Source organism: Anopheles darlingi, chromosome 2, assembly GCF_943734745.1.
Source record: "Anopheles darlingi chromosome 2, idAnoDarlMG_H_01, whole genome shotgun sequence".
Classification (NCBI taxonomy): Eukaryota; Metazoa; Arthropoda; class Insecta; order Diptera; family Culicidae; genus Anopheles; species Anopheles darlingi.
The window spans coordinates 68,007,741-68,026,056 of NC_064874.1; the positions used below are offsets into that span (position 1 = coordinate 68,007,741).

General features: G+C 47.2%; 4 protein-coding genes across 4 annotated transcripts; 3 read left to right on the top strand and 1 right to left on the bottom strand.

The window, feature by feature from the left end:
- Nucleotides 1–179: 179 nt before the first annotated feature.
- Nucleotides 180–1,325, top strand: LOC125952410 (ejaculatory bulb-specific protein 3-like). Its single transcript, XM_049681869.1, has 3 exons — nt 180–339; nt 552–692; nt 800–1,325. The coding sequence occupies exons 1-3, from the start codon at nt 195–197 to the stop codon at nt 1,210–1,212; spliced, it is 699 nt and encodes a 232-aa protein (XP_049537826.1). The 5' UTR covers nt 180–194; the 3' UTR covers nt 1,213–1,325.
- A 201-nt stretch (nt 1,326–1,526) lies between these two features.
- On the top strand, nt 1,527–3,750 carry LOC125952362 (putative neutral sphingomyelinase). Its single transcript, XM_049681808.1, has 4 exons — nt 1,527–1,692; nt 1,762–1,935; nt 2,022–2,205; nt 2,640–3,750. The coding sequence occupies exons 1-4, from the start codon at nt 1,655–1,657 to the stop codon at nt 3,510–3,512; spliced, it is 1,269 nt and encodes a 422-aa protein (XP_049537765.1). The 5' UTR covers nt 1,527–1,654; the 3' UTR covers nt 3,513–3,750.
- Nucleotides 3,751–10,862: 7,112 nt separating this feature from the next.
- On the top strand, nt 10,863–12,461 carry LOC125952439 (ejaculatory bulb-specific protein 3-like). Its single transcript, XM_049681900.1, has 2 exons — nt 10,863–10,920; nt 11,870–12,461. Exon 2 carries the CDS (start codon nt 11,884–11,886, stop codon nt 12,262–12,264), a length of 381 nt encoding a protein of 126 aa, XP_049537857.1. The 5' UTR covers nt 10,863–10,920; nt 11,870–11,883; the 3' UTR covers nt 12,265–12,461.
- Nucleotides 12,462–14,835: 2,374 nt separating this feature from the next.
- Nucleotides 14,836–15,635, bottom strand: LOC125952424 (ejaculatory bulb-specific protein 3-like). Its single transcript, XM_049681883.1, has 2 exons — nt 15,409–15,635; nt 14,836–15,329 (listed from the first exon to the last, which is right to left on the bottom strand). The coding sequence occupies exons 1-2, from the start codon at nt 15,614–15,616 to the stop codon at nt 14,995–14,997; spliced, it is 543 nt and encodes a 180-aa protein (XP_049537840.1). The 5' UTR covers nt 15,617–15,635; the 3' UTR covers nt 14,836–14,994.
- Between the last annotated feature and the right edge of the window lie 2,681 nt (nt 15,636–18,316).

Below are 18,316 nucleotides of genomic sequence, written 5' to 3' on the forward strand. Positions count from 1 at the left end.
GTGTTGGGGCTATTATCGATGCAAAGATGGTACCTTGGCGGGGGGCTGTCTGTGATCGCGGTGGGGTGGCTTTCGATCTGTTTTGCTGCTTAGAACCCCTGCCTCCCACCGCGGCGTAGACGTCGGCTGGGATTTTGCGAAGAGGAAGTAGCCCGATGCTACTTCTGTTGCCAATGAGAAGAAGCTAGCATGCAATGGCTATAGACTCTCGTCGTTGCAAATGCACGGTGGAAGGTTGTAAGGTTGTAGTGCACGCGGTACGGGTGAAACTGCTATTTTCCGCTCCGTACTTTACACGCCAAACAACGGCACACGGACGGGGGGCGAGCAGTCGAGCGGGTAAGTGAGTGAAGCGATTGAGCGCGAGGGCACTGCGCGGATGCCAGATTGTCCGCGGCCGGGGGAGGTGCATGGCGATGGAACATGCTGAACGGAAACGGCGCTAGCGCTGTGAACTCGTGCATAAGAAAAACATAACCGAAAAGCGAAAAACTTCGAGAGCCTCATCGTGAGGCCCCCCTCCATTTTTGGGGGGTATCCTTGATCGGTAGGAATGTTGTTCGGTGGTAGTTTCGGATCGCGCACGAAGTATAAAACGTTGCTACTGTGCAGCAGATCGATACAGTCGGTGCTTCGACGTCAAGCAAACTCAAGAGCTTCTCTCTACGTTCAAATCCACGCCGCATTTTACGGTTAGTAAGAGTTTCACAGAACTAGCATTTTTTAAAGTGTAAACGATAGTAAAATTTTTCCATTCTAATTCCTTTTTGTATTTCTTGTGCAAAATCGTCAACGATAGCGTCCAACACCACCTACTCCACCATGAAACTGTTCGTTGCCATCGTTTTCGCCGTGCTGGCCGTTGCCACCGTGACTGCCCAGGATCAGTACACCACCAAGTACGATGGTATCGATCTGGACGAGATCCTGAAGTCGGACCGCCTGTTCAACAACTACTTCAAGTGCCTGATGGATGAGGGCCGTTGCACCCCGGACGGTAACGAGCTGAAGCGCATCCTGCCAGAAGCCCTGCAGACCAACTGTGCCAAGTGCAGTGAGAAGCAGCGCGCCGGAGCGATCAGTGTGATTAACTACATGATCGACAACCGCAAGGAACAGTGGGATGCTCTGCAGAAGAAGTACGACCCGGAGAACCTGTACGTCGAGAAGTACCGCGAGGAGGCCAAGAAGGAGGGCATCAAGCTGGAATAAGCTGCTGTACCCGGTATAGCGGGTGGGCCGTGGGGCGAAGCGTCCCAGGCATGTGATATTGTTTGTTGTTGAGACTACTGTTGAATAAATGTGATACCTTTTCGGCACCATAATTCTCTAGTAGTATTGATTTCTGACGTGGTAATGGGGCTGGAGCTCAAGTCCCCCGATAAATTCAAAATATCCCAAGCAATCACGTTGCGATGTTTCCCGCGAAAGAACGTCCTAGTGAGCTACGCTTAATGCCCTTCGGGAACGTTGTTAGGGAACCCGTTCGGGAACGTCAATGCGAGGTGTTGTTGTTACCGAAAAACATCCGGAACGGAAATGTTTTCTCGTAATCCTCCAAAACTCTCGTAATTTCTTCCAAATCGTCGTTACAGTATTAAATTAAGCATTTAGTAAGTGCCATTAACGAAATCCACTGATCCCGCTAGCCAAAATGGCAATGGAACTGAGCATTTTGACGCTGAACATTTGGTAAGTTTTATCTTTCGTTATCGCAAAAATACGATTTGATGATTTGGAACGTTTCCCTATTCCTTGCAGGGGTATTCCGTACATCTCGAAAGATCGGGAGGTACGCGTGAAGGCGATAGGCGACGTGTTGGCCAGTGGAAACTACGATATCGTGTCGCTGCAGGAAGTGTGGTCCGACGGAGACTACCAGACGCTGAAACAGCGAGTGGAGAATGTGCTTCCATTTTGCCATTATTTCTACAGGTAATCCGCGGTGTTACCTAATCTGCTTTCCGGCGCTGGCCAAGAAACCGTAATGGAATATTCCTTCTCGCCCTTGTCTACCGTAGCGGTGTCGTCGGTTCAGGGCTAGCGATTCTCTCGCGCTACCCGATTGTATCAGCTTTCTTCCACGCCTGGTCCGTTAATGGGTACATCCATCGTATACAGCACGGTGACTGGTTCGGTGGGAAAGGTGTCGGTTTGGCCAAGATCTCCGTCAACGATCAGCTCGTGCATGTCTACGCGGCCCATGTAAGTATTAAACGAGTTCGTCGTCCAACAATCATCGTTCACCGTCTCGAATCAAGGCATGCTGTGTGTAGCACCGATGATTAGAATCGCCGTCAGCATTCGCTATGCGATAGCCTGAGTCACCAGCAGGTTGTTGTTAGGGCTCCCGTGATCGTACTAGTCAACTACTAGAGCTGCATTAGAGATTCATTCGCTGGACGCATTAGCATTAAAAGCACTTTGTTCGTGGAGAGACATTGCTAATTGATCGCCCCTAGGTCGAGGATGATAGTAAGTTCCTACTTCCGGTGCGGTGATAAGCTCACCGCGGTCACTCGAATCGAACTCGCGGCTCGATTCCAAAGATAATCATAATATGTAAATGAACAAAGCGGAGAGGTGATGATCCATACTGATCGCACAATGTTCGTTGTGTTTCTCGATCCCCATTCCAGCTCCATGCAGAGTACAATCGACAGTGTGATGATTATATGGCCCACCGGGTGATACAGGCCTACGATACGGCGCAGTTCATTGAAAGCACCCGTGGAAATTCCGTCCTGCAGATACTGGCTGGGGATCTCAATACCGAACCGGGCGATCTGGCCTATCGCGTGTTGCTGACAAGCTCCAATCTCAAGGATTCTTACGATCGCAAGCTGCTGGGCAGTTCGCTTTGTACGAACGAATGTGAATCGAACAGTTACACCGATGCAACAGCGGCCAAGCAAAACCCGAACGGTAAACGCATCGATTACGTACTGTACCGTATCGGAGATCATTACGAGGGGCGTTTATTAGAGCACCGGTTACCATTGCCGAAGCGCGTACCCGGTCAAAGCTTTAGCTACTCAGATCATGAAGCCGTGTACGCAAAGTTGATTCTGAAACGCAGCAGCTCGTCGTCCACCATTCAAAACCTGATAGCCTGCAGCAGCGGAAAAGCGAAAGATGAAGACAGCTGTGAGTGGGACTCACGGCAAGAAACTCAACGGGAGGCAGTGCTGGCGCTGCGCGAAAGTGTAGCGATTTGTTCCGAAAGTTTGAAGCAGCTGGAATCGCATCGCCGCAGCTACACCCTAATGGCGATTGGTGTGATCATCGTGCTAATCAATTTGCTAGAGCTGCAGGCACCGTACGGACTGAAGATCGCCTTCTTGGTGCTGAAGTTCCTGCTGTGTGCCGTCATCATCTTTTTCGTCGTCATGGCAACCATTTGGAACGTGATGGAAAAACACGGTATACTGGCTGGCAAGCTTTCGATGGAAATCGCCCTCAAAGGGTACAGTCTTGATGGTACAGCCGGCACCAGTGCGGGCACTGGGTGAATGCAATCGGAATAGAATAGGTGGTTTAACATTTTTCCAATTGTATCTTACCCATTCGAGTACACATTTCCACTAATAGCTGGCCTTCGAAATCGGCACGCCGCCGTAGAAACGTTATGCACGCTGCCACTAGTAATGCCTCCACTGATACCGGTGGTGAGAGCCGCCGCCTCGTTACTGTGTTACTGTACAGCGAATGAAATAAAAACATTCCCCTAAAAAGGTGTGGGAAAACCGAACGCTAAACGCTATGGACTATGGTGGTGTCATTTTTCTCTTTGTTTCAATACGTTTAGCGATTGCCCTTCTACATGCGATGCGATGAGGTACCGCGATTGTGTGGCCATGATTTTCTATTACAATAAGCAGTCGCGGTTGTAGCAGCGAGCCGGTACGGATAAAACCAACCGACGATTATTCGATCCTCGTCTTTCCGGGCGGTGCGAGTGGAGCGGCAAGGGACAGGAAACCCCACAACGAGACCAACAAACGGATCGATGATTCATCGCGGAGTGTTTTCGGTAGAAGTAATAAAGCAAAAGACGAATGAATGACTGGCCACGCCGGGTCTCATGAACCGTGTCTGAGTATCGTCGTCCTTTCTAACGGCCCGGAAAACAGCTTTTATAATAAATCGTTTATTAGGTCACAATGAAGCTAACGCCACACTAGGTTTTAGATGGAGAAGTATGGAATAATTAGGCCGATCTAATGTTTCACCACATCCGATAGGAACCGTCTACACCCGAAAATCCCATAACATGAGCCTTGCCAACCGCTGACCGATTATGTTCACGGTGATCTTCAGAAACGTGGCGGAGCTTGCAAACTCCGGTACGTGTTGCCCTTGAATGACGTCAATTGGCGAACGCAAATGGTGCGAAGTGGATTGTAATTGAAGTGCAACTCCTCCAAACCGGCCGCCGGAGTGTGCCTGGTGTTCGCAAACCGTACGGAGGTGAGGAACAAGAAGACACTTTAAAGATATCTAAGTAGCAGCCAATGCGGGTTCTTCTCGGTAATTGAAGACCTGTCGTGCGTACCTGTTTCTACTTGACTTGGAGCATTCGCGGTACGGGGTCTCTACGGTCAGTGGCTGCCAGGTTGTGGTCAGTGGAGTGGCCCGCAATGGTTCATCGCGAACCATCTAGCATCATCGACAATAAAAACAACAGCATCACACGAAGTAATCTATTCGATCCTCCCTCCAGTTCTAGTCTAATTGACGCAAGAGAACTTCCGGGAACTGGAAACTGAATATGGATGGAACATGCAGGCCAATCAAATTTTCTGCTAACTGGCTATCGGCGATCGGGGATTTCCCTGGTGGTTCTTTAGTGTTACCGTCTACTACTGATCTACAATCGGCTAACCTATTTTTATTAAGGATAATACGATGCAAGCCCTTGCCGTGGGTTGTGGAATTGTTTAGTGTCCGGCTTCTGGAGAATTCAACCCATTTGCTAATCGTATGGAAAAGTACCATCTTGTATGCCACTTCAGCGAATGATTGCACTAAGCTTTAGCGAACGATCGGTTGCTGCTGGAAATACTGCTCTACAGTGAATGGCCGAACGACTGGTTGGCGCGTGCGCCGCTGTGATTAAAACGCCGGTACGAGCTTGAACTTGATCTTGTTTAGCCGACACCTTCGTCATTCGTCGTCGCCCGTACAAGGTCTAGCGGAGTCGCACTAGAATTTCAACACGCGATATTGATGGAACGTGATAGAACCCTATTGCCTCTGTTGGTTGAGACGCGAAATTTCTGGTGAAAATGGATTCAGGCTTAAGTAAATTCAACGCAAGCGATTGAATATCATCTTGGGAAGACAAAGAAGCAAGTATCTTATTCGTCTATTTTAAGAAACACATACTACGGTCTGAGCAGAGGCCAATGACATGATCATGTCAAGATCGAAAAGCCGCATGATTGATTAGCATCGAGAATCAACCGATTTCACGCCGCTGTATCTTCTTCTCTTTTTCTTCTAATACATCGCATCCGCACGGGGATTGTCCGGTTTCGATGGAAGAAGCGTGCATAAAATCGTCTCAGTTTCGACAGTCTTTCGATGTTGCTGCCCCGCTCCAGACAGTTCCCTAGCGTCCAGCGAAATGTAATCCAGTTATAACCGCTAGTTGGACAGACACTTGAGCCACGAGCCACAGGGATATGCTAACGAACTCGTTTCGACCATATCGCCTCACATTACGGGAGGGAAATTCCAAAACTAAAAATACATTTTATTGTTCGCTTCTCGACAGTTGGCAGGTTTAATATTTTCCAAATGCGATTTTCTACATTTCGTGCACCCCGGAGCAGGAGCAGGGATTTCGGATGTTACGTAAACCAGCTGAACCAGTAAACGGGTTTGCGTTTCGATTGGCTCGACGTAATTGTAATGCTCTGACATCGTGCGATGTTCTTCGGAGGGTAAATGAAGAGACGTGAATTGATGCTCGCGTGATGTAAAGTTGGGTTGCCGGTAAACGGAAAATCAGTTACAACTGAGCGTACGAGCACGGTATGGAATATTGTAATACTGTTTCTATTGTGTTCAGTCTGATCCATCCACCCATTCGAAGGTGGGTGTTTTTTTGGTTCCTCGTGGGCCGACAGTGACGTTGGAGTTGCATTTTGGGCTGATCTTTTTTTTATATTATTTGAACAAAAGTAAGATCTTCGTGTGGCGATGGTATACAGGAATTGTAGCGATCTCCAGGACAGCTCAATGCAGTGCAATGAATTGACAATTTTGACTCTTCGACCCATCGGAGCGGTCATCGGATCGAAGTCTTCACCGTTGCTAACCGGTGGAGCATGCGCGGCTCAAGGGCAGACGCATTAAGTGTCCATGACGTCCGATGTTTCAGCTGTCTGCAACAACTCACCCAAAGAGTGAGACACGAAATTTGGCTCTCAATTTTTTGTTCGATTTTGATCCGATAATAATCGAGAGTGCAATAAGTCACTGATGCATGTAAGGGAATCGATGGGTACGGTCACTGATTGATTGCCTGTCGAAACGTGCGTCTTCCTCGATCATCGAATGTATAGACTCATCTCAGCGGCTTTGAATCTCGGCGATTATTTGCATAAACGTTACAGAATGCGATGAATTGTGTTTTTTTTTTTCCAAATGCACACAGTTAAGCTTCTGGGAGCAGTGCCATCAACGAGAGCTGCGCAGAAAAGAATTAGAACCGTGAGGCTGGAACGCATAAGAGCCACTGATGACGCACGCAATGGGTCGTTGACTTTGAAACCGTTTTGGAAGTGCCATTGAGGCTCCGAAGATCACTTAAGCAGCAGTAGAATGCTTAGGTCAACGTCCCTTAAGACTATCTGCCAGTAAGACATTCGAAAAAAGTTATTAAACTGTCATATTGTTTTAAACATTTGCTTGAGTGTCTCACTAGCTAATGAGCATGAGAATAGTTCTAACGAGCATTGATCACACAGTTTTAACCAAACCACTAGACACACCATCGATATGCGTTAGCGAAATAAATGGAAAATTGATGTGAATCTGTTTTCGGTCTTACAATGCAACCATATCTACTGTGTACTCACCTGCCTGTGGTCTATCTCTCCAAAACCAACACGGCGTTGTGCAAGAATGGTGCGTTTAGTTTGCGGACCGCAAAAAAAAACATTTACCTTCCGCAGATCGGTTTCCATGAGGTTTTTTGGGCTTCGCGGCGTTAAGTCGCGGTAAGTCACGTGATCGCAGTCCCACCACACTAGTAGACCCTCGCCTAATGTGGTCGCTCTGTTGTCTGTGCTTTTGGGGTCGTCGGCAAGCGTAACCTACATATGGTTTCCGCGAAGATCTGTGATCAGCTGTTGAGGCGGATGCCGGTTTGGTTAGCTTCACCAGGTGACGCTCTCAGGTTTCGCTAACAAACAGTTTAAGCTCGTCAATATTGGTATTACAGTCGATGAAGACCGTTCGATCGTTTGCACGCTTCGAGTTCGAATAAACGATAACGCTTGAAACGCTAGACTGCTTTTACCCCCTGTTTTTTGCCATCTGTCTCTTATCTATGCCGTCCTCCAAAAAACGGACCATCTCTCAAAGCAAATTGACGTAAGTGAACATTAGTTTGCGAAAATCATTCGACCATCGGCCGGAGGATGTTAGCGATGGGGGTGTGCGTTCGCTAAGATCTTCACCGGTCAAGCGATGTGTACAGACTGGCGGAGAGGCTGAGCATTGAAAAAATAGGGTTTGAGCCTTGTATGTGGTCTTCGCTTTCTATTTGGATAGTTTAGCTTATTTTTTGTTTTTGCTTCGATTGATGAGCATTTTACTTTTTTTTTATCACTTGGATAGAGAAATAGAGAATCCAATCCGATTGATTGGCGCATCGGTTCCTGATACTCTTTCTTCCGGCCGATATCGATCTGACGGGGATGAGTTGAGCTTCTTAAACGACCGCTACCGCGTCGTAACCGCAATGACTTTCAACCGATGGTGCCCGGGCTCATCTAGAGCGAAAAGGAGGAAAAAGGGAACTCGATGGCCATGAAAATCTAATTACGAAAACTCATCTTTTCCTCCCTCCGACGGCACCGTCGGTGGTTTTCCGGTGATGGGATGATTGGAACCACGGAATCGGGTTCCAACCACTCCTGCCCTGACGCTATTATGCTTTTCTCGGACGTTCTCGAATTTGTAGAATCGAAACCGAAAGCAATGGTGCGATTTGCGCAGTTCGGCTGTTTACTTGGGATTTCCCTGTGGCTTTGGCGTGCCGTGGAGTATCTGCGAAGATCATACCTAAGCGACGTACAATAATTTGATAATTATTACATTCGGTTGGGTCTTTTTATTATTTGCTGGTTGGTTGATTGACGGAATTGTTCGCGAGATGATGCGCATACGGTTTGAACCCATAGGGAGTTTATTCCGCCGAATTTGAGGCGCAGTTTGAGTTGCCTGGTTACTCTTCTTTATTAAACTCTTCTCGATTGAGTTTAAAAAAATGCTTTCAAAAAAGTGTAATTTCTCTTGTTTCTAGTTTTTAATGAATCGGGAATTGTTTCATATAACACTAAGTTAAGCTAATATTTTAGTGATTACACAACTTTAAATCAAAACTGTAGTTACCACACAAAGTGCACAGACTGTGCAATGACTCATACGCTGTCTAACCGCAAATAGCGCAGGCAACACTGAACTAAACCAGCAGCAATCCGAATAGCTTCTTAAATTGTGTTAATTACTGTGGGATTTTTTCTAATGCTTGAACAATTAGTTTGTTGACACGATCTACGAGTAACTCGCTTCTCGCTCTGGTCATCTCTCTCACTCTCTCTCCGTCGCACAATGATTTACGAAGAGATCAGACCGACTCGTACGCCTAGTTTCCAGCAAATTGGTTTGGAGATTCTTTTTTTCTCTGCTTAACAAAAAACAAACACACTGCCAAGCAGAAAGCTGAGACTGATAGTGATAATTGGTTCAAACGCCTTCTCACTTAGTACCTACGGCGTCGCACGTGTCGTTCCATGGGGTTCCTGGGTACCCCACCCAGTCACAGTCCCTGAGTCACACTCCAGCTTCCGTTCGCCGTAAACATGGCGTCAGCGTGAAGTGGTCTATTAGCGTCAGTGCTAAAACAACTCACCTTCTGCTGAACGAGAGAAAGATAGATTCGTTTTTGAAATCTGCCCTCCGCATCTCCCCATCTAGAACAATTCATTCGCCTGCGCCAGATGCGCAGCAACATCAATGTTGATGCGCATTGCAAATAAGGTAGAGAGCGACATTGCGACCTTCTCCCCGTAGTCGCCTCACTGGCTCTTACGCCAACACGGCGACCGTGTCAGCTCTCCTTGGTCGGTCAGAACCATAAATCAATGTAGCGAAAGGGCGATAAAACAAGTCTGACCTCCGTGTGCCAGACGTTAAAATCTCGGCCTCATGTTTTGTACTCTTCACCGCCTTTCCTGCAAACGACCCCGCCATCGACGAGCGCCACAGTTTCACAGCCATTTCTTTCCGGACCATTTGCCTAAGCATGATTGATATCTTTCAGCGGAGGTGCGTGGCGCTCTTCGGGTTCGGGCTTTCTTTTTGCAAACGCCTTCCCCACGAAATGGTTCCTTCTTGAGCATTATGCAGACCAGCGGATCGCGGAACGGGCGGGACGAGATCGAGACGGTGGTTTCGCGTTCGTTACTCGTTTGGCCGTGCTTCGTTTGATTGACATCCGAGAAGATTAGCCGATTTGACAGTCGGACGGACGGATACCGGCTGGACTAGAAATCGAGAGACAGTTTTCGGGGCTCGTTGGGATTTCGTTCTGTACAATTTCTCTCCACCACCACCACCGCTCATGCTACATATCGATGGAGATATTAATCTTCGTTCGTTCGATTGCCAAATGGTATCTTCTGGAACAAATGTTGGGCCAGGCCCATCTGCTGCGCTACACTGTTTGCACTCAGCATGCCCCCAAAGTGATGAAACTGTTCTTATGTTCTTTGATTCTCGATCAGTCACATCAGATTAAAAAAAAATAGAGCAGCTCCTTGGTAGAAACAACGGATTGCGGTTGGATTGGTGGCTTTGAAGCGTGTAAAGGAAGTTGTCCACTGCCGAGGTCCTCCGTAAAAACCTTCAGCAGCAACAGCTGCAACAAAAGTACTGGCAGATGAAAATGTTGTTTACTCAGAGGGCAAAACATGATACGGAATGGTCGCTTCAACCCACTCTCGAGTCGCGAGCATTGTGATTGTAGCCGCGATCATCGTGCTGCTTTGCTTTGGCCATCTTCTTGCGCGAAGCACAACTCCACCACCACCACCACCATCATTATTTATTATCCATGTTCTGTAGATGGTCTTCCGTGTGCGGAGTGATAGGCTTTACTTCAATTACCGTGCAAGGAGTAACAAGGAGGGCAGGAAACACGTACCGCCGGCCTCAGAGATCAGCTGCTGTAAAGCGTAACGCGCGGAAGGCCAGAACTAGATGGTACTAGACGATGGTGGCCATGTGTGGCTCCGGAATAGCCCCACGCCGGCACCGTGTGGTGCCCGAAATTATCCGTCCAAACTGGCTCTTGACTGGCCAGACAGACCGGCAGGCGAGCCGACGGGACGGGCCATCGTCATCGTCGCCGACGCCATCGTCGTTGAATGATACGAAGAAATAAAAAAATCAAACCAAACACAAAAACACACAGCAGAGAAGAGTTGAGGGGCCGTGAATCGTGCCTCGTACGAACCCGGACCGGTCGATCGTCGTCGTCGTCGGACCCGGGTTGCGGGATGCGGTGAACGAAAATTTTTCGTCAGTATATAAGCCGGGTCCAGAGCCACCGATAGGCACAGTTCGACTTCTGCCTGTAATCAGTGCACAACAGAGCCCCAACCAGTTTCACACCCAACGCCGGTAAGTAGCTTTGTGAGGTCTGCAAACAAACCCAAAAAAAAAAGGTTGAGGAGAACCATAGTTGCCCGAAGAAAAGGTGATCGTTTATCAAGCCTTGCGGTCGATTTGAACAGAACGATAGTTTGAAAGTGTCCAGCCAAAGAAAGCCAGAGTGAAAGGCATAGGAAAGAGTGAGGTTTGCCCTGAGTAATCCACAACACAGCGCGTGTTTCGAGGGTTCCGGTTGATTTTTTGCTTCATTGGTATCAGGTTCGTCGCTTACTACGCGAGCGTCGCAGTCTTTCGTTAGCATCTTGCGATATCACCCCCCCCCCCTCGCCCCCTTCAGAACTGATTGGTTTTTGTTTGTGCTGGTGATGTAAGAGCGAGAACGCTCTTCATCAGCTGCAGAGAAATGTTTGCTAACTTTACAGTTGACAGCATCTAAGCTCCGAAGCATCCATGTTTACAAAACACTGTGGACACTAGTAATTCGAATGTTGTTCGCCTTTTGGCGACACTCGCCTTTGCCTGTGTATTAGCGCACGGTGGACGCTAGCACGAGCACAATCGTAACCATGCTCTATGTACCAATTGCCGTCGCTATGTACTGACTCATCAGTTATCGTTTCGGTTTCGGCCTCGGCACACAACGCGCCTCCCCCCGATACAAACAATCGCGGTACTATTTGTCCGCTTGGGTCACCGGGTCGGAGCACTCAGGCCACTGCCGCTGGGAGTTGTAGTGCTGTTTGCGCCATTAGAGAGACGGACTGTCGTGGCGTTTGCTCTTTGCACCCGCCAGCTGTCGAGCGTAGGTAGTGTATAATTTGGATACGGTACGGGCACCATTAGTAACACGTGGCCTGCTAGATTGTAGAGGGGTGACCACCTGGTCCAGACCATTCCAGAGTAAAGAGTGTAATCGATTGGTTCTCCTTTCTTTCTCCCGTCCCCTTCTTTTCCACAGTAAATCCAGCAAAGATGAAATTCTTCGTCGTTGTTGCCCTGGCCCTGATCGCCACCGTGGCCGCCCAGGAGAAGTACACCACCAAGTACGATGGTGTCGATCTGGATGAGATCCTGAAGTCGGACCGCCTGTTCAACAACTACTACAAGTGTCTGATGGACATCGGTCGCTGCACCCCCGACGGTAACGAGCTGAAGCGCATCCTGCCCGATGCCCTCAAGACCGACTGTGCCAAGTGCAGTGAGAAGCAGAAGAGCGGCACCGATAAGGTGATCAACTATCTGATCGATAACCGCAAGAGCCAGTGGGAAGCTCTGCAGAAGAAGTACGACCCGGAGAACGTGTACGTCAACAAGTACCGTGAGGACGCCAAGAAGAAGGGCATCAACCTGTAAGGACCTGGACCCTACGCCTGCCCACGTCCCCGGATGTAATCGACGACAAACCCGCACCCAGTAACCTGGCCTCCTCTCGATCCTTCCACGGACTACGGACAACGAACGGGATGATGATCGCGTAACGGGCCGGGCGCATGTTACGAGATTGAAGAAAACAAACAAAAAAAAAAACGAGACGAAAAACAAAACAGACAGAAACAGGAAGACAATTGCTGCAATTGCGGGTAATCGCGAACCGTGCCGGATGTTTCATCCCTAGCATCCATCGCTGCTGCTGGCCACTCGCGGCAGCTGAGCGAGTCCTGGAACATTGTTTCGTTTCGGGAAGGGAATGTTCCGTGCTGGCCGCCGTGTGGCGGCGGTAGTGGTGATGGTGGTAGTGGTGATGGCAGTGTGATATGCGCCCAGCAGCAGCAGCAGTAGCAGCAGACGAATGGTCGAATCCCATGGGTTCTCATAAGCATGTTACGGATGCTTTTGTTTTATTCTGAGTGAACCTCATCCTCATTATTACTCTTTCGCCCCTTTACCCTTACCATCTGAGTGAACAGAGATCAATAAATGGTTTTAAAACAAAACAAAAAACGGACTCTTCCCTTCAAAAGTGTGTTGTTATGGTGTGGCAGACCGGATGATCGAATCAGAATATGAGCCGGCAGATAATGGCGCCGGAAGTGGGTGGTAAACATATTCGAGACGATATTTTTGCATTTCCGGCCCAGATCCACATTAAATGACAATTTTATGCTTATTATACTAGCATGAACCACTCGAGGGCGTCAACAACAACTTCATTTCGTGCCGGCTAGCCTTTGCTGGTTTGGCTTTTTGGGGTGAAACCACATTGACCCGCTAACCTATGCAAGGGTGATTAATTTATGCGCTCACACCTTCGCATGTACCGGTGGGATGCAGGGAGGTGTGCGATGGTACGGGAATGCACCGGTGTAAACAGCATGTTATGATTTCCTTTTTCGGGCACAGATTACATAATTGCATCATTTGTTCACTTTCGCCCTTTTGCCCCGTTACCGAGGTCGTGTTCGATCAGTCGATCGTCCGTACCAGACGAAGCAGTCCGCCCATGAAGAGGTTGATGATGATGAAGGTGCTCGGGGTTACGATAACGATGCGCACTCGGCCGTCTGGTATAGGGTTTCAAGCCAAGAACGGCTCGGAGGTGGCCGCCATAAATGGGAGGAATATACCCATCTCAGGGTTTTGTCCTTCCTTGTGAGCCCCGTTTTGGTTCGGTCTTTCATTCGGTATCTGTTTTGTTTTCAGTTGCAGCGACTCCTAAAAGGTTGACGAAACTTTCATCTTGAGCGTCTGCCATTGGCACGCGGTAGGATGGTTGGTGTTGGTTTCTTTCGAAACGGTGAATGGAATCGATTGACACTAAAGCTGGGTGGCAGCATGTTTTGTGGTTTTCAACAGAGGTTCAAAAGGACGATTTATTGATTGCACCTTTGCGGGCGTCGGTGGCACGTCACGGTCGCTTTCTGCTGTATAAATTACATTTTACACTTCTGGAGCAATTTTTAACAAATTCCATGTCTTGTGCGTTCATCGCTGCGTGCCGTCGGCTGTGGGTCAACGCGTCAACCGTTGGGGTGTTTCTACACTAGCCGAACATTTTTGTTATCACAACGAAAAAAGGAGCTACTATTTTTAACAGCGTACAAAATCATTTGAACAAACGTCTATTTTCGTTGCAGTACATTGTATTGTGTTTGTGGAACAGCTTCGAGCAAATGATTTTGCGCAAATAATTCCTATTTGGTGTGTTTCACTGCAGCAAACTGAGCCGAACTGAGCCGTTTTCGTGGCGATGTGACAAGGGTCTCTACATATACCAATTTTAAAGATTTATGGATGCTTCGTTGTGATACAAAAATTCCATTGTTGTAACGAACATTTTCTGCGTGTGTTAAAACATTTAAAAAAGCGACATCTAATGCGAAGATTATACGTGTTTTGGTGACGCCACGAGCACCCCCAGCAAGCGGCCGTCGGGGTGCGCGACCACGCGACGTACCGATCGTTTTTCTATCCGTCCTTGAGCGTTGGCCAAATGTTGATGCAATTTTCACTGCACATTTTCTCTGCTTCTTGGTTGTTGCCTCTTCGCTCTCTTCGTTTCCGCCTATTGCACGAGCCTTTGTTCGCTGCACAGAGGCTGCACAAATGAATCACCAGGCAGCCAGCACCTTCATTTCGTGGCCAGTCATGCCATGGTACGAGTAGTTTTCCACCAGGACACACACACGCCGCTAGTAGTGCAAGTAGAGCGGGAGTGTCTTTTACACATCACCAAGGGTTGATCGGAGATTTCGAACGCCGCAAGGTGGCGACAGACAGTAAAGGCTACATTCTCATGAAAGCATACGAGTGGAATGCACGTCGCCGACGGTTTTTGTTGGCACGGGTAAAACGTATCGACCTTTCGCGTGGTTGGTTATTAGAGAGAAATTGGATTCGATCGCGAGCCGCGAGTGTGTCGCGTTGGATTGATGCTCGTGGAGGGTGAGGCGCGGTGCGATGCTGTTGCTCGTGCGTCGTGTAGAAAATTATACGTTACAGGAAACGTGCCACAGACGTGCTACGTCAGTAAATTAAACGCAAATATGAGGGGGGAAAGAGGCGCAATGGCGTGAGCTTGGTTGGTTTTGATGATCTATCGGAAGCGTTACGTTTCGTCGTCTAACTTGGCGTCTCAGTTTTCACTCACATTCGTCTGACCTTCGCGCCGTGGCCATGATCTTGAGACGAGGTTGAGTTCTGCTCGATTGCGTGGGCCTTCGCTTCAATGTCAGCATCGGTACCGGTGGTGCCCGGCGTAGGTTGAGACTCACGCTGAGCCAGCCCAGCCACCGTACCGTCCGTACCGTCCATGCCCAAATACTTCCGCCGGTACTCTCCGGTAGGATCGTAAAGGCTCTCGAGCGTCGCGAAATCGTCCGGCCGGTTCGCGACGATAAACTTGATTACCTTGTCCGCACCGATGCGCTGCTTTTCGGAGCACTTTGCACAATCGTCCATCAGTGCATCGGGAAGGTTAGCTGCGGGAACGTACGGTAATGGCCTTGCAGATGCGTGTCATCATTCGTTGGGTGTTGGGTTGCCGATGGCTTTACTTACCTCGCAACTGCTGACCATCGGGCGTACAGGGGCCGACTTTTTTCAAGCAGTTCATATAGTTGTTCATCAGTCGTTCACTCGCGAAAATTTCCTCCAAATTTATGTTGTCGTACTTTGTGACATAGGTTTCGGGTGACGAAGCACCGTCGGGGGAATCCGATGCGGCAATGGTAAGGGTGAGGTAGAGTAAAAACGCTTCTCGCAACATCGCGACGTTTTCGATGAGCAAAAGACGGTGAAGCAGCGCACTTGACAATCGCAAAGCAAAACTAGTAGTCGCATGCTGGCAAACGGGTGGATTTTATACTGCAGGAAGAGGGGGTTTGAAGAAATTATCCATTCAGGCACGAACAGGGACAGCACTAAACGATTAGGAGCATAAACGGGAAATTGTTCACGGATCTCATCATGCGATCGCAATCGTTTATCGCCATGATTAGCCCAAATGGTTGAGAAGGTTTGAATTGTTCAACTGCATGTGCAGGACAAAATCATTTTCAAATTTAGAGGGGATGGAGTTTTTTTTTAAATATTTTTAGTGAAATTTGTTTTTAACTAAAATGACATAGTTCGAAATGGTTTGATTTGTATAGGTCATAGTTTTCGGCACTAAGTTACAGAACAAACAAAAAAAAGATGACGAAGGTGAACTAAAGTAAAAAAGTGAAATATTGTTTTATTGAAGATGAAAAACAAATTAAGTTGAAAAAGAATTGGTTTACTTCAGTAGGTAAGTCGTTACGACGAAAAGGGGAGTGGGAAATAGCTTTAAAGAATGCCGTTGTGCATGTTTGTCCGTTTCGTTCCATTGATCTTAGTAGTCGACAGATTATTCATGAAAAATACATCATCCAGATAGAAAATGTTTATGAAAAATAGCACAAGATCATTTAAGGGGGGGCTTCGGTTATTTCGGGTCAAAAAAAGGCTTATTTTCGACGATTTATTATGCAGAAACCATTCAACTTAATTTTTTCAAAACAATGTCATATTGAACTACAACTTTTCAAGAATATTTGGTTCAAATTTGGGAAAGATTGGTTCAAAACTACGCGCATGGCATCCAATTTAGTTCATGGCGTTCAATCCGTGTTCGTTAACGGTCGTTTCAAATTCAAAAAGCCGAAGCCAAAGGCAAATAAGCCGAAGGCTGGAAATAAGCCGAAGATACCCGAAGTGGCGCCATCTTTCGTCTTTCGTGCGTTTAGAACTCTCGACTCAGCACTTCAGCAATTTCAAATTTACCCGTTTTTTAATTTTACCGTTTTTTTTTTTCAAACTTCATCCTCCACGGTTTTTTTTTAATTTTTGGCCATCTGGCCATTCCGGGGGGGGGGGGGGGGGGGGGAGGAGGAGCTGCAGCAAGATCCCCAAAACGACCGGGCAGCAGCAACGAAAAAGGATTCTAATCCCATCCTGGCAGATTTTCGTATACAAACTTGTTTTTGAAACATTTTTATGCTGCGTTACTCTACCAGAATTTTTTCAGAAAATATTAGAAGATCATAAAGCATAGTGCATTTACTTACAGCTAAAATATTATCAACTGAATGAAGCATAGACTGAATTAAAGAATTTTTCACTACAGCATCTATGAAATAGAATTTATTTCAGTCACAAGTCGAAGGTCATACGATGTTCTACAGTGTATTGGAGGTTTAAAGGAAAAAACGCACGACTGACGTCCTCACAGTTCGGTAAATAACCAAATAGAACTCTAAAGCACAGCAGTCCGTTCAGTGAAGCTGTACGAATAAGTGTTGACCGAGTTCAAACCATGCATTTTGATGGACGATGGAACACACGTAAAAATGCATTTCGATAAATATCAGGCAACAAAATTGACTTTACCATTATAAAGGTAATGATTTAGGAAGGATTTGGTTTATTTACGGAGATCAGTTTGCCCATAAGATGATGATTCAGCATGGGATATGAAATTGTTGCGACAATTTTTTCATTTGGGCAGTTTTCATTTGAAATTTGTGAAAAAATCTATGTCTCTTTAAAAAAAAATGTCTCTAGAAAAGGACCCCCACGTTCTTATTAATAGCTTTAATGGAGTTCAATAAACCGAGTTATAATTTTATGTCCTGCATCGGCTGAAAAAGAACAATTTTATCAATCAACAAAAAAAATCCTCAATAAATGATGCTTGTTGTGCTTCGTTATTGCGATGGGCCAACGCGTTTACGAAAACGACAACGAGCGAAGGGACGTACAAAGGTAACCAAACAAACAAAAACGCATGTCATAATTGTGCCTGAAGCGACGGTGATTCGTTCGACAGTTTGTATCTTTCCACCAGCAGCCAGTTGAGGCAGTAGAGATGATAAACAAGTACGGACCGAGGTAGAACTATTGCGCGATCGAGCCAGACGATCAGTACCGGTTGGGTGATCGTGGCGCGCGAATCGGATTCTCTCAAGCAGAACTCGGGATTTGTTTATTCTTCGCACACTACTATTGTTGTCTAGTATCATTCGTAGCCGTTGTCGGGGAACGTTGTGTAGAAGTTGCTATTATTGTGTTGCTGTAAAAGATCTCTCGTAAAGCTTTTAGAACATTTTGAACATGATGGGCACAGTAACAAGTAACAATCGTTGCTTGTTCATTGCGATTTGCCTATTGCTGGGCAACTTTGTCATTTTTCACGATCGTGAACGATTAGTTTTGGCGGAGAGGGTTGGAGACAAATCTGTGATCGGACCCGGGGACAATAGCGATACTTCGTTCAGAGGTAAGAAATCATGACACGCCGTACCAGAATGATGTTGAGCAATGTTTCGTTTGAAGGTCACTTTGAAGTATGGTATAATGGCCAACAGCACTTACGACAACTGCGCGATCCACACACGGTTTGATTAGCAGCAGGGCGGTAACATCAACCTAATATAACATAATAAGC

What these genes read in the sequence shown, in the direction of transcription:
- LOC125952410 (XM_049681869.1), top strand. Translation starts at nt 195, where the DNA reads ATGGCTATAGACTCTCGTCGTTGCAAATGCACGGTGGAAGGTTGTAAG. An exon ending in GGGGGCGAGCAGTCGAGCGG is followed by an intron (nt 340 to 551) that starts GTAAGTGAGTGA and finishes CTTGATCGGTAG; the next exon opens with GAATGTTGTTCGGTGGTAGT. An exon ending in AATCCACGCCGCATTTTACG is followed by an intron (nt 693 to 799) that starts GTTAGTAAGAGT and finishes CGTCAACGATAG; the next exon opens with CGTCCAACACCACCTACTCC.
- LOC125952362 (XM_049681808.1), top strand. Translation starts at nt 1,655, where the DNA reads ATGGCAATGGAACTGAGCATTTTGACGCTGAACATTTG. An exon ending in ATTTTGACGCTGAACATTTG is followed by an intron (nt 1,693 to 1,761) that starts GTAAGTTTTATC and finishes TATTCCTTGCAG; the next exon opens with GGGTATTCCGTACATCTCGA. An exon ending in TGCATGTCTACGCGGCCCAT is followed by an intron (nt 2,206 to 2,639) that starts GTAAGTATTAAA and finishes TCCCCATTCCAG; the next exon opens with CTCCATGCAGAGTACAATCG.
- LOC125952439 (XM_049681900.1), top strand. Translation starts at nt 11,884, where the DNA reads ATGAAATTCTTCGTCGTTGTTGCCCTGGCCCTGATCGCCACCGTGGCC.
- LOC125952424 (XM_049681883.1), bottom strand. Translation starts at nt 15,616, where the DNA reads ATGTTGCGAGAAGCGTTTTTACTCTACCTCACCCTTACCATTGCCGCA. An exon ending in CGATGGTCAGCAGTTGCGAG is followed by an intron (nt 15,330 to 15,408) that starts GTAAGTAAAGCC and finishes ACGTTCCCGCAG; the next exon opens with CTAACCTTCCCGATGCACTG.